Here is a 14,708-nt window from a genome sequence, read left to right on the forward strand (position 1 = left end):
GCTATTTATTCAATTCAATTTATTGGCATGGGAAGCGTATGTTTACATTGCCAAAGCAAGTGAAATAGATAAAACAAAAGTGAAATAGATGTGAAAACACACTACATATTACCGTCATAATTATGGTCATACAGACCGCTGCAGTGCAAGTGAAAAACAGATGTTGAGAATAACTGACAGAAGACAGTCAAATCCATCTCTGTTAAGTTATTTTTTTATCCCCCTTAGACAAAAATATATTTCCCATTTATAAATGGTACTTTGTTGCCCAACTAGGGAGTTTCTGGTTCAGTCTGCAATGCTGAGTCACCAGCCAGATGTTGTTGCTTACAACAACAACCTCCGGATTTAGAATTATGTTACACCCAGAGACATTGAGAATTAGTGCAGACGTTCCAAGGAGTGCACCACCCTACAGAGAAGTACTGAACAAAGAATGAATTTGCTGGGCAAATATAATAACTCTACTAGCATTTGATGTACATCATGTCTCAAGAAGGGTTGGGAAGGTTACTTTCTAAATGTAATCCTTTACAGTTACAGGTCCAAAATTGTAATTAGTTATGTAACTTTTGGATTACTCAAACTCAGTAATGTAATATGATTACATTGTTACTTTTAGATTACTTTCCCCTTAAAAGGCATTAGAAGACAAAAACGTTTGTTACCAATTGAACCACATCTATTGCAGGATAAATCAAGTTGACATAGCTGGCCATATATGGACATTCAGTTTTACTTTATGGGTTGGTTATGTAGGCTTCTTCTAACCCATCGCTTTCTACTACATATAATAATACAATTAAATTATATCTTTACATTAAAAACCAAAGTCAATCAGAATGCCAGTCATTCCAATAAAAGTTATACCCCTAAGATCTTCAAGAATAGGACTTTCCCCTTAAGAGGCATTAGAAGACAAAAATATGGTATAGATTAGTCAAATTGTTTTACCTGAGAATAACCCCAAAACTACTCAGCCCTACTCTGTTGTTTATGATTTTGTTGTCATTGAGGACTGATTGGGCTCATTGATTTGAGTTGAAAAATAAATGCTGCGCTCATGGAATGGCATGCTTTGAGCACTACTGAAAAGTGCTATTTACATGTGAAAAAATGTATGCCATTGCTGCATTTGCTATAGACCCGTTTACCTCTTTGTTGGAACTTTGATATCTTGATAATATACAGCCATTTAAAGGGCAAATCAACAGATGAAACAAGAACAAAACAGTTGCCCCCGCCTCTGTTTTGGTAAAAAACTAAGGGATGGGCCTGGAGAAATGTAACCAGTCTCAGATTAATACACAGAGCTACAGTATGGATGCAGCAAGGACTGACCATCCATGATATCAAAATTGTTTCACCATTTTATGAGGGTATACAATGTTTACAAACATAGGAGAAAAACAAGAGCATATTCTGGGTTCTCATAGAGTATGAAGGTTGAACTAAGCTCATGAGGCATTTATAAATTATATATTTCAAGAATTAAATGGTGATATTTTATTCATACATTGTCGTGGTAATTTCCTGTATTATTAAACATTGAGAGAGCAAACCACACACACACACAAGTCAGAGTATATTATAAAGTCCATCTTTAATTACATATGAGCTTCACCATAGCCCTGTGACTCTCAGATCAATTCAGTGTCTATAAATGAATTCTCTGAGAGTGCTTACAAAACAGTTCTTAGTGTAATTTATAGCCAAGACACACCCATCTCAACTCACATGACGAAACACAGATCTTAGAAACAGTTCACAAAGAACCTTTTACTTGAAAGAGGAGTATCCCATAGCTAGATAGCATTAGCTATAAACTATCATTCAGTTTGTTCTCCTAAACAAAGTTCTTATCTCGTTCTTGGTACCACTTAGGACCAAAACAATACCTCATCCAATGGCAATATCAATTGTCAATTATAGATACTCCCATCTCAAATACACCCCCTCCTGGACAAGATCAGAAAAGACAGTGAGCCTCTTAGGTCAGAAACTAGATCAAGATAAGGGCAACCTCAGAGGGGACATACAACAGCAGTTGAGAAGGTGGAAAGTTATGTTTTTTTTCAGTGAACATATCACCGACAAACTGAAACTGAAACGGTCCACGCACACAGACAGTGTGGTGAAGAAGACGCAACAGCGCCTCTTCAAACTCAGGAGGATGAAATAAATGTGGCTTGTCCTCGAAAACCCTCACTAACTTTTAGATGCACAATCGAGAGCATCCTTTCGGGCTGCATCACCGCCTGGTACGGCAACTGCACCGCCCACATCCTCAGGGCTCTCCAGAGGGTGGTACGGTCGGTCTACACAACACATCACCAGGGGCAAACTATCTGCCCTCCAGGACACCTACAACACCCGATGTCACAGGAAGGCAAAAAGATCATCACGGTCAATAACCACCCGAGCCGCTACATGTTCACCCTGCTTCCATCCAGAAGGCGAGTTCAGTACAGATGCATCAAAGCTGGGACAGAGATTAACAATCTGATGGCCTTGAGAAAGCTGTTTTTCAAACAGCCACCACTAGCAGTGAGGCAGCTGCCTCCCAACAGACTTGATATCATTGGCCACGTTAATAAAATGGAACACAAGTCATTTTAATAACGCCACTAAGAATGTTTACATATATCACATTGCTCATCTCATATGTATATACTGTATCCTTTACTATCTACTCTTTACTAGGGGTGGCAGGTGGCCTTGCGGTTAGTATTGGGCCAGTAACCGAAAGGTTGATAGACCTTAATCCCGAGCTGACAAAGGTAAAAATCTGTTGTTCTGCCCCTGAACAAGACACTTAACCCACTGTTCCTAGGCTGTCATTGTAAAAAAAAATATGTTCTTAAATAACTTGCCTAGTTAAATAAAGGTTCAAATAAAAAATCTATTACAATTTAGCCGTCCTGTCACAGCTCATCAATATATTTTAGACTTACAGTTGGAAGTCGGAAGTTTTACATACACATCAGCCAAATACATTTAAACTCAGATTTTCACAATTCCTGACATTTAATCCAAGTCAAAATTCTCTGTTATAGGTCAGTTAGGATCACCACTTTATTTTAATAATGTGAAATTTCAGAATAATAGTAGAGATTTATTTATTTAAGCTTTTATTTCTTTCATCACATTCCCAGTGGGTCAGAAGTTTACATACACTCAATTAGTATTTGGTAGCATTGCCTTTGAATTGTTTAACTTGGGTCAAATGTTTCAGGTAGCCTTCCACAAGCTTCCCACAATAAGTTGGGTGAATTTTGGCCCATTCCTCCTGACAGAGCTGGTGTAACTGAGTCAGGTTTGTAGGCCTCCTTGCACGCACACATCTTTTCAGTTCTGCCCACAAAGTTTCTATAGGATTGAGGTTAGGGCTTTGTGACGGCCACTCCAATACCTTGACTTTGTTGTCTTTAAGCCATTTTGCCACAACTTTGGAAGTATGCTTGGGGACATTGTCCATTTGGAAGACCCATTTGCGACCAAGCTTGAACTTCCTGACTGATGTCTTGAGATATTGCTTCATTATAGCCCCATAATCTTCCTGCCTTCATGATGCCATCTATTTCGTGAAGAGCACCAGTCCCTCCTGCAGTAAAGCACCCCCACAACATGATGCTGCCACACCTGTGCTTCATGGTTGGGATGGTGTTCATCATCTTGCAAGCCTCCTCCTTTTTCCTCCAAACATAACGATGGTCATTATGGCCAAAGAGTTATGTTTTTGTTTCATCAGACCAGAGGACATAACTCCAAAAAGTATGATCTTTGTCCCCATGTGCAGTTACAATCCATATGGCAGTTTTGGAACAGTGGCTTCTTCCTTGCTGAGCAGCCTTTCAGTTTATGTCGATATAGGACTCGATATCGGACTCGTTTAACTGTGAATAGATACTTTTGTACCCGTTTCCTCCAGCATCTTCACAAGGTCCTTTGCTGTTGTTCTGGGATTGATTTGCATTTATGCACCAAAGTATGTTCATCTCTAGGAGACAGAACACATCTCCTTCCTGAGCGGTATGACTGCTGTGTGGTCCCATGGTGTTTATACTTGTGTACTATTGTTTGTAAAGATGGACATGGTACCTTCAGGCATTTGGAAATAGCTTGCAAGGATGAACCAGACTTGTGGAGGTCTACAATTTGGCTGATTTCTTTTGATTTTCCCATGATGTCAAGAAAAGAGGCACTGAGTTTGAAGGTAGACCTCGAAATACATCCACAGGTACACCTCCAATTGACTCAAATGATGTCAATTAGCCAATCAGAACTTGACTTTTTATGTTTTACTTTACTACATTCCTAAAGAAAATGTTACTTTTACTCCATACATTTTCCCTGACACCCAAAAGTCCTTGTTACATGTTCAATACTTAGCAGGACAGGAAAGAGAACATCCCTGGTCACCCCTACGGCCTCTGATCTGGAGGACTCACGAAACACTTTGTTTGAAAATGTCTGCGTGTTGTTGTGTGCCCCTGGTTCTCCATAAAAAAAGAACACCGTGCCGTCTGATCTTATTATAAGCAATTTGAATTTATTTATATTTTTACTTTTGATACTAACGTATATTTATAAACAAATACGTTTAGACTTTTAGCCAAGTAGTATTTTTCTTGGTGACTCGAGTCATTTTCTATGACGGTATCTTTACTTTTACTCAAGTATGACAATTGGGTACTTTTTCCACCACTCCAAAATTTGAGAAGAATATTTTGTGTGTGTCTGGAAAATTTCTGGGATCTTATTTCAGCTCATGAAACATGGGACCAACACTTTACATTTTGCGTTTATATTTTTGTTGAGTGTATTATTAGTTTATAATATCATCTGAGGAACCAGTGAAGATAACTTTATTTTTAATTTTAAAAGTTCTCTAAAACTATTTTATTTTTTAAAAGTGTTCTTTTTTTTAAACGCAATTGTCTACACACTTTGCAGACACTTTGTTTAACTAAAGCATCTCCATCTGTCATATACCAACCCTACCTTGTCACAACAAAATTGATTGGCTCAAACACATTAAGGAATGAAATTCCACAAATGAACATCTGTTAATTGAAATGCATTCCAGGTGACTACCTCGTGAAGCTGGTTGAGAGAATGCCACAGTGTGCAAAGCTGTCATCAAGGCAAAGGGTGGCTACTTAATTAAACAAATCAAAATATATTTGAGATTCTTCTAACACTTTTTTGGTTACTACATGATTCCATATTTGTTTTGGATGTCTTCACTATTATTCAACGATGTAGAAAATAGTAAAAATAAAGAAAAACCCTGGAATGAGTAGGTGTGTCCAAACTTTTGTCTGGTACTGTAGAACAAAGACTCACCATACTCTCGAACATGCCACTCAAAGCAAGGTGAATGATGATTTCACTTGACTTCATTTAAATCCCAAGTACAAAATCCCCAGTACAAGACCAATGGAATAATTTATCCCACCACCGACTAAAAAAACAACATACAACTGTAAACAGACAGAGGCACTTGAGGAAAACTGAACAAGAAACAGTCACACACTACAGAATCTACAACAAAACATTGTATACAACTATTTAAAATAAGAAAACAGATACACACTTGATGAAATGTACAAAAAAAAAAACTAATTATATTTCTTACAATTGATGTGATAGTGCTATGTTTTACATTGTCTCATAGGTAAATGTGTAAAAAAAAGTATTCTAAAATAAAAATACAAAAATCACATGGATTTCAACAGGTAAAATATGTGCCTTAAGATTCTGGTATTCAAGCCCTCCCTCCATATACACCTTGCCCTTCAATCCCATTCTATATAAAGTATAGCACAATATTACATAAGTACTGTTTAACCTCTACGCTTGTACAGGTATAAAGGCACCTGAGTCACCATATTACAATACATTCTATAGCGTCTATCAGAGTCCAAAATGTGTATGCGTGATCTAGAATATTGGAACATTAGCTTTCATACTTTTCTCAGCGTGGCTCAAGCAATTTCTCCAATTGTCAACACATTCAAATTAATATAGGATGCGTACACAGAAGCATGTTGGTTGGGAATTTTGGGCAGATGCTCATTTGGGCAGTGGTCTCAGAGACCCGTAGTTATGTCACAATGGGATGCTGGACTATCGCGTCTCTGGACTCAATTACGCTTAATAATCCTTTTGGTGTCACTTCTCGTCCAAAGGCAGACAGACAGAGACCGTTAGTGGAGACAGACAGACAGACAGTGGACACCGAGACACAAACCATAAGTTTACACTGAGGAAAAGGGAGAGACAGACAGGCAGGCAGGTTTCAGGCAGACAGACAGACAGAAAGGCAGACAGACAGACAAGTTTCAGATCACCACACTGGTACCACTACGAGAGCTCTTATCCTGGAAGAGAAAGAAAGAGATGGAAAGAGAGAGAGAGAGGGAGAAGGAGAGAGCGAGAGGGGGAAGGAGAGAGCGAGAGGGGGAAGGAGAGAGCGAGAGGGGGAGGGAGAGAGAGATGGGGAGGGAGAGAGAGGGATGGGGAGGGAGAGAGAGGGATGGGGAAGGAGGGAGAGCGAGCAAGGTAGAGAGATGGGGAGGGAGAGATAGAAGTTGTTCAGTAGTGTTGACATTTGTGTGGTAAAATGAGTGTAGTATGTGAATGTCTGTAGATGTGTGTGTCCCATCCTGTTTGTGCAGTGTCTGTTACAGGACAGTACGATCCTGATCTGTATGTGTGAGTTAACAATGTTATATGGGTGTGAGTCATATATCAGCACTCGTGTTTGTTTCTTACTGAGTAGCGGTCGTAGTTCCTCCTGTTGCCGTGCTGGATCTCGATGGAGGAGTAGCTGGGGGGTTTCTCTGGCCACAGCTTCCCCTTGCCTCCCCTTTTCCCTCCCCTCCTGCTGTCTTCCTCATCCGAGCTCCAGGACCGTTGTCGATGGGCAGGAGGTGAGTGGGTCCTATCTTGCCTGGCAAGGGCTGACCGACGCAGCTCCTCCATCATGTCGTCACGACTACGGGACCGTGGCGCCGACCCAGACCCCCCCGTCCTCCTCCCGGCCGAGCCTTGCCCCTCCCTCTTTGGCCCTCCCCTCCGGTCGTCCCAGTCTGACTCGTCGCTGTAGCTACGCAGGATGCCTTGCCGCGGAGGGGTGGAGTCGTGTTTGTCACGCCGGTTGTCACTGTAACGCCCACCCTCGCCACCCCCAGTGCGGTTGGTGCTGCCACTGGATTGGCTGGATATTCTTGGAGCGCCACTGGTCCCCCCTCCCCCTCCAGTCCCCCTGCGAGAGGAGAAACTGGGTACCCGCTGGACGATAGGGGGCAAGGTGATCACTCTCCTCTCCACCCCCCTCATCCCCATCTCATCCAGGGCAGACAGCATGCTGGGGGGGCCGGCCGTGAAGGGGACCCCCTGGGGGCCTCCCTGGGGCTGGTACTGGTGGGCGTGGGGAGACAAGTGCTGATGAGGCGGAGGGGGCATCTGGCTGTGAACCCCCCTCATCTGGCTTTCCAGGAAGTCCAGCATCTGGTTGGTGCCGTGCGCGCTCCCGCCATGCATGCTGCCGTTACCGTGGTGGATACCGTATTGGTGTTGGGGCATGTGGTGTTGGGGGATAGGGGGAGGCTGCAGCTGGAGGGGAGAGGGGCCCATCGGGGCCATGGCAAAGTTGGGCTTGGTAGGGTACCCATCGGAGAACGAGCCTGGAGACATAGCGAATCACACAGCATTAGCACCGTTATAAGACTGACCTGAGACCAGTAGATCGTTTCACAGCATGCATGGTCAGGGTTCTCCCCAGGATTTTTTTAAGGTGGTGCTGCTGAGTACGGCCAGGGGGTGGGGCAGATATTTTTTTCATTTCTCTATTTACATAGTGGCACAGCCAGTCCACAAGGTGGCACATCACCTCTCTTACATTGTACCATGAGGGTACAACGTTATAACATTGACCGGAGTTCAGTAGATAGTTTCACAACATGCAGGGTACAACATTAGCCCCATTATAAGACTGACCTGAGTACATCACTGGGTTGCCCTGGGAGGAGTGGTTGCTGATGGGGGCGTAGATAGGCTGGCCGTGCATCCAGGGGGCCATGGCCTTCTGGGCCTCTCGTATCATCCTGTGCTGCATCACCACTTGGGAGGGGAGAGAGGTGAGGTGTGAATAAGCTTATCACTGAGTGTGTGTGCGCTCGATTGTGTGTGTGTGTGTGTGTGTGTGTGGTACCTTTCTCAGGGCAGCAGCAGGTCTGTGGGCAGCAGGGACAGCGGATGTAGCAGCAGCACTTCTGGGGGCAGCATTGACAACAGCAGATACAGAACAGCATGATGAGCAGCAGAGCCCCGATGATGATGAACAGCACCGTCAGCCAATCTGGAACAGAGCACAACAGGTCATGTAGGACACATAGTGACTTCAGAAAGTATTCATATCCAAGTGACATATTTGACATTTTGTTGTGTTACAGTCTGAACTAAAAAAAAAAAAAAAATCCTCTCACCCATCTACACACACAATACCCCAAAACATTTTTGCAAATTTATTGAAAATGACAGCGATAACCACTGTGAGTCTTTCTGGGTAAGTCTAAGAGCTTAACACACCTGGATTGCAAATTATAATTTTTACAAATTCTTCAAACTCAGTCAAAGTTGGTTGTTGATCTGTGCTAGACCTCCATTTTCAAGTCTTGCCATAGATATTCGAGCTGGTTCATGTCAAAACTGTGGCTAGGCCGTTACGGAACATTCAATGTTGTCTTGGTAAGAAACTTGGGCTTGTGTCCTGCTGAAAGGTGAATGTCTCCCAGTGTCTGTTTGAAAGCAGACTGAACCAGGTTTTCCTCCAGGATTTTGCCTGTGCTTAGATCTATTCCGTTGCGTTTTATCCTAAAAAAAACTCCCTAGTCCTTGCCGATGACAAGCATACCCATAACATGATGAAGCCACCAACATGATTGAAAATATGAAGAGTGGTACTCGGTAATGTGTTGTGTTTGACCCAAACAGAAGGCTTTCTATTCAGGATATGGAGGTAATTTCTTTGCCACATTTTTTGCAGAATCCCAAATTGACCCCTTCCCTTCGCCACTCTCACTTCGATTTGTGTGTTGATGCGTGCCTCCGCTGCATGCAGTGTTGGAGCTACTATAACTTTGTTTATACTGTACCTATGCCATCCTTTCAGATGTACAGAAGTGCATAATGGAGTTGATTTGGGATTGGCCAATGTCATTTTTTTGGCGGTGTTACTCACATTGTATTTAAAGTGCTACACAGACAACAGCACCAAGTCTCTACAGAATGCGAGTGACAATATTTCTTATTCAAAATAGGCCATATCATGGTGTACAGTTTGATGAATGTATGTTTTACATAGAGAACCTATGAACGTTGAATGGAGGAAGTTAACATCGTTACGGAAGGACCTCCCAGGTGGCACAGTGGTCTACGGTACTGCAACGCAGTGCTAGCTGTGTCACTACAGATCCTGGTTCAATTCCAGGCTGTGTCGCAGCCAGTCATGACTGGGAGACCCATGAGGCAGTGCACAATTGGCCCAGCGTCGTCCAGGTTAGGCCGGCATGTCCGACACATTGGTGCGGCTGGCTTTCGGGTTAAGAAGCAGTGCAGCTTGGCTGGGCCGTGTTTCGGAGGACGCACGGCCCTCAACCTTTGCCTCTCCCAAGTCTGTATGGGAGTTGTAGAGATGGGACAATTGGAAACCACAAACATTTTCGGGGAAAAGGTTGTTGATGAAACACATTAGCTGCACAGTTGGTCCTCAAGCCTAAGGGTGCTTTTTAATGATGTGCTCTCCTGGTTCGCCCAGGAGAGCAATGCATTGGTGGAACATGCAAATAAATAAATGAAAATGAGGATAGTTAAACGCATCCTGAAAAAGCAAAAAACATTTGCAGTCACTTACGGTAAACAATGAGTTTGACCTCGCGGTCCGAGTCTCCTGAAGTGTCTCCCGGTGCGTCGATGGAGCAGAAGTACACACCGTTATCCCACCACATCACCTCATTCATAACCAGGTCGGCCTCTGTGGAGGGCAGGGGGGCGGCGGGCACACACCCAAGCACTTACTGTACATGATAACATTTAATGCAACAGCTACAAATCTGATAATTGTGGTCCCTTTCTTTTATGTTGGGGTCACACTCACTGTTTTGGATGGATATCTTGCGCTCCCGATACTCAGAGCCCAGGGTGGCCTCATTGGTTCCCTTCTTCTGGATGACTGTGCGAATGGTGCGCTGGCGGTCTGGACAGTCATTGGCTGGGTCCTGGCCCAGCTGCAGAGCAGCCTGATAGGCTACAGCAGGAGGAGAATGGAAGTATTATGATGACATCACTATACACCAACGTCTCCATCATCGCATTGGTGTCCCAATCTCAACAGTACCACTATGACATCATACAATCTTCAAAGCCTCATTATAGTATCACTTTATAATTCTGACAACACAATCTCTGCTGCTCCATTATGACATCCAAATCATCATATTCCCATTATGACAGCAATCTCCAAAGCATGACATCACATTCACCACAGCACCTTATGACATCAAACTACACAGCTCCATTATTACATTACAATCTTCACTGCCATATGACATCAATCTCCACAGCCCTGTTGTTACCTCACAAGCTCTGCAGTTCCATTTATGACATCACAATCACCACAGCCCCATTACAAGAAGATTACAATAACGAAAGAAAGGAGGGCTAACACTAGTGTCCATGCAAGCCCTCACTATTTTACCCATCCTTTAATATCTCACCTGTGGAGTAGAATTCCAGCACGGGGTCCTTGCAGAAGGACTTGTAGCGCCAGGTGACCAGGACCTCCTGTGCATTGGCAGAGGTGGAGTAGTCACAGCGTATGATGACCGAGGCAAAGAGAGCCGTACTCCTCTCTGTCTGAGGAACAATCACCTGGATAGAAAACACCTCTGAAAGACAGAGTTGCGAGAAAGAATGAGAGGATAGTACAAAAATAACACACAAAAAAAGTTTTTTTTTAAATGAGAAAAAAATTGTGTGTTCAAATGAATAAGAGAAACTGATCTTCAAACTGCTTAATAAGTATACAGAAGTGCATATTAGTACTCGGAAACAATAATTTCTAACAACGTTTAACGTTGTCGATTAACTGTCCTGAACACCCATCTGCTTGGCAACTTGTAAACACCCTACGTTCACGTGACCGCGACTTGTTGGCCTTGTCATGTTTACACCTGTCGATTATTAACTTATTCTAACATGCTTATTTTGGAAAGAATCAGGACAATATATATGTCAATTGTGTTTTGTAAGTAATAAAGCCCAACACACGTTAGAGCCGTATCTTAAAGCGGTTTTAGATTAAAAACCTTACCTGTTGGCAGGAAACCAAGCAGAAGCGCAAGCAAAATAATATTTCCCATTTTGTTCTTCACCATTCCAACGCGGAAGCTTCTAAAAGACGACCAACCTTTAGTCAATCGATACAAACAATTAATTTGATAAAACAATGCAACATTTGTCGAAGCAACGCTTCATCTGCGCATTTTCTTCATTTTATGTAAATAGAAGTCTTCAATTTCCTCGTTTTTGTGGTGAAACTATTCTCCTACAGGTGTCGAGGCAACTTTCCCAGGCGGAGATCATCGGCGCGTTCCCAATCCCATCCCCCATCTTCGGGTGACGTCACCGACCCCACCTCGAGCCGTAACAGGTGCAAGACAAAAAAACTTGTAGGTGATATGGAAGGCTCGTGCACGTGGAAACAAGTTTTTAATACATAAACGCCTAAATGTATCAAATAGTTCGCGGAACCTAGGACTTTTGAAACGGATTATCTTAACAAGATAAACCCCCCCTGGAAATGCTTTAAACATGGAGGACCTTGAGAAAGCCGGGTATATTTTCCTATAGGCCCAGAATAGTAAAAGTAGCGATCTTTTTAAGGTCACCTCAATATCAACACCAGACTGTACACACATCAGATGTATGTCTTCTTTGTACACACATCTGATTATATCTAATGTATAAACGCAACATGCAACAATTTAAAAGATTTTACTGAGTTACAGTTCATATAAGGAAATCAGTCAATTGACATGAAATAAATTCATTAGGTCATAATCTATGGATTTCACATGACTGGGCAGGGGTGCAGCCATTGGTGGACCTTGGAGGGCATAGGCCCACTCACTTGGCAGGCCCAGCCAATCAGAATTATTTTTCCCCTACAAAAAGGGCTTTATTACAGACAGAAATACTCCTCAGCACATATTGCAGGCTTGTATTTGTACCCTGGTTGAGGCAAGGCAATCTAGAATAATCTAGACCCATGTGAATCAAATTACATTTCAAGGATGTATCTAGATAATTTAGAAAATACAGAGACATTGAACAGTTAGGGTCCAAGCACAGTGACTCATGTTTGGCCTTTTGAGAACTCCAGTACTATGCAACCGTTGACGCAACCAGAACTTCATTTACAACATTAGGTGGATGATTCAGAATATTGTGCAGTAGTTGTGGACCGTCAGCCAGCATATTCAGCTCTGCAATACAAATTACAATGAAGTGGCCCCAGCTATGTCCTCTTTCTTCAGTGTCTGTCCAGGGTTTGTTTCTTAATGTCAAGCTTGTTTGCACTTTCAGCAGTGTGGAAATTCCATATCAACAGTCCTTAGACACACAAAACACTGGAGCCTGCAGGATTTCCATGTGAATTGGGATATCTACATGCTGGATGAAAAGGCCCAAGCCACAGCACTGTGGAGACTGGAAAGGAGTTCACAGCAATGTCGCAGATCATCCTTCTCTGAAAAGAGGGTTGATTGTTGCTGGGAGGAGGGGGGGGTGTTCAGGGACTGTTGGTGGGGTTCTATTCTATAAGGCTGTATTCATACTGTTGGTGTGGTTCTATTCTAAGGCTGTATTCATACTGTTGGTGGGGTTCTATTCTATAAGGCTGTATTCATACTGTTGGTGTGGTTCTATTCCTTAAGGCTGTATTCATACTGTTGGTGTGGTTCTATTCTAAGGCTGTATTCATACTGTTGGTGTGGTTCTATTCTAAGGCTGTATTCATACTGTTGGTGTGGTTCTATTCTATAAGGCTGTATTCATACTGTTGGTGTGGTTCTATTCTAAGGCTGTATTCATACTGTTGGTGTGGTTCTATTCTATAAGGCTGTATTCATACTGTTGGTGTGGTTCTATTCTATAAGGCTGTATTCATACTGTTGGTGTGGTTCTATTCTATAAGGCTGTATTCATACTGTTGGTGTGGTTCTATTCTATAAGGCTGTATTCATACTGTTGGTGTGGTTCTATTCTATAAGGCTGTATTCATACTGTTGGTGGGGTTCTATTCTATAAGGCTGTATTCATACTGTTGGTGTGGTTCTATTCTAAGGCTGCATTCATACTGTTGGTGTGGTTCTATTCTATAAGGCTGTATTCATACTGTTGGTGTGGTTCTATTCTATAAGGCTGTATTCATACTGTTGGTGTGGTTCTATTCTATAAGGCTGTATTCATACTGTTGGTGTGGTTCTATTCTATAAGGCTGTATTCATACTGTTGGTGTGGTTCTATTCTATAAGGCTGTATTCATACTGTTGGTGTGGTTCTATTCTATAAGGCTGTATTCATACTGTTGGTGTGGTTCTATTCTATAAGGCTGTATTCATACTGTTGGTGTGGTTCTATTCTATAAGGCTGTATTCATACTGTTGGTGTGGTTCTATTCTATAAGGCTGTATTCATACTGTTGGTGTGGTTCTATTCTATAAGGCTGTATTCATACTGTTGGTGTGGTTCTATTCTAAGGCTGTATTCATACTGTTGGTGTGGTTCTATTCTATAAGGCTGTATTCATACTGTTGGTGTGGTTCTATTCTATAAGGCTGTATTCATACTGTTGGTGTGGTTCTATTCTATAAGGCTGTATTCATACTGTTGGTGTGGTTCTATTCTATAAGGCTATATTCATACTGTTGGTATGGTTCTATTCCTTAAGGCTGTATTCATACTGTTGGTGGGGTTCTATGGTTCTATTCTATAAGGCTGTATTCATACTGTTGGTGTGGTTCTATTCTATAAGGCTGTATTCATACTGTTGGTGTGGTTCTATTCTATAAGGCTGTATTCATACTGTTGGTGTGGTTCTATTCTATAAGGCTGTATTCATACTGTTGGTGTGGTTCTATTCTATAAGGCTGTAATCATACTGTTGGTGTGGTTCTATTCTATAAGGCTCTATTCATACTGTTGGTGTGGTTCTATTCTAAGGCTGTATTCATACTGTTGGTGTGGTTCTATTCTATAAGGCTGTATTCATACTGTTGGTGTGGTTCTATTCTAAGGCTGTATTCATACTGTTGGTGTGGTTCTATTCTATAAGGCTGTATTCATACTGTTGGTGGGGTTCTATTCTATAAGGCTGTATTCATACTGTTGGTAGACAGTCACTTTATAAAGTACCAGCATTGAAGGGTGGAGACGTTAAACAAGCCTAGGAGAGCTTTTGTGTTAATAGTTTTTTCAACTCTCTCTCCAACATGCAATCAAGCTTTATTCAGTCAACACAAAGACAGGCCAGCTTGAGTTCCACTCTCAACAGCTCTTCTGGATCCAATGTAAAGAGCTTAGAAACCTTGTAAAATGTCAGTTTATAAATTAAATGTACGCCATTCGTACAGTGAAGA

General features: G+C 42.2%; 1 protein-coding gene across 1 annotated transcript; it reads right to left on the reverse strand.

Annotated features, from left to right (window-relative positions):
• Nucleotides 1-1,361: 1,361 nt before the first annotated feature.
• ildr1b (immunoglobulin-like domain containing receptor 1b) lies at nt 1,362-11,673 on the reverse strand. Its single transcript, XM_064944021.1, has 8 exons — nt 11,381-11,673; nt 10,785-10,955; nt 10,166-10,315; nt 9,923-10,042; nt 8,222-8,368; nt 8,008-8,130; nt 6,781-7,694; nt 1,362-6,386 (listed from the first exon to the last, which is right to left on the reverse strand). Exons 1-8 carry the CDS (start codon nt 11,442-11,444, stop codon nt 6,348-6,350), a joined length of 1,728 nt encoding a protein of 575 aa, XP_064800093.1. The 5' UTR covers nt 11,445-11,673; the 3' UTR covers nt 1,362-6,347.
• Between the last annotated feature and the right edge of the window lie 3,035 nt (nt 11,674-14,708).

Source organism: Oncorhynchus masou, chromosome 29 (genome assembly GCF_036934945.1).
Source record: "Oncorhynchus masou masou isolate Uvic2021 chromosome 29, UVic_Omas_1.1, whole genome shotgun sequence".
Classification (NCBI taxonomy): domain Eukaryota; kingdom Metazoa; phylum Chordata; class Actinopteri; order Salmoniformes; family Salmonidae; genus Oncorhynchus; species Oncorhynchus masou.

Excerpts from the sequence above, each read along its gene's own strand:
- ildr1b (XM_064944021.1), bottom strand. The coding sequence starts at position 11,444 with ATGGTGAAGAACAAAATGGGAAATATTATTTTGCTTGCGCTTCTGCTT. Across the intron at positions 10,956-11,380 it reads GCTTGGTTTCCTGCCAACAG|AGGTGTTTTCTATCCAGGTG; the intron begins GTAAGGTTTTTA and ends TCTGTCTTTCAG. Across the intron at positions 6,387-6,780 it reads GGAACTACGACCGCTACTCA|GATAAGAGCTCTCGTAGTGG; the intron begins GTAAGAAACAAA and ends TTTCTCTTCCAG.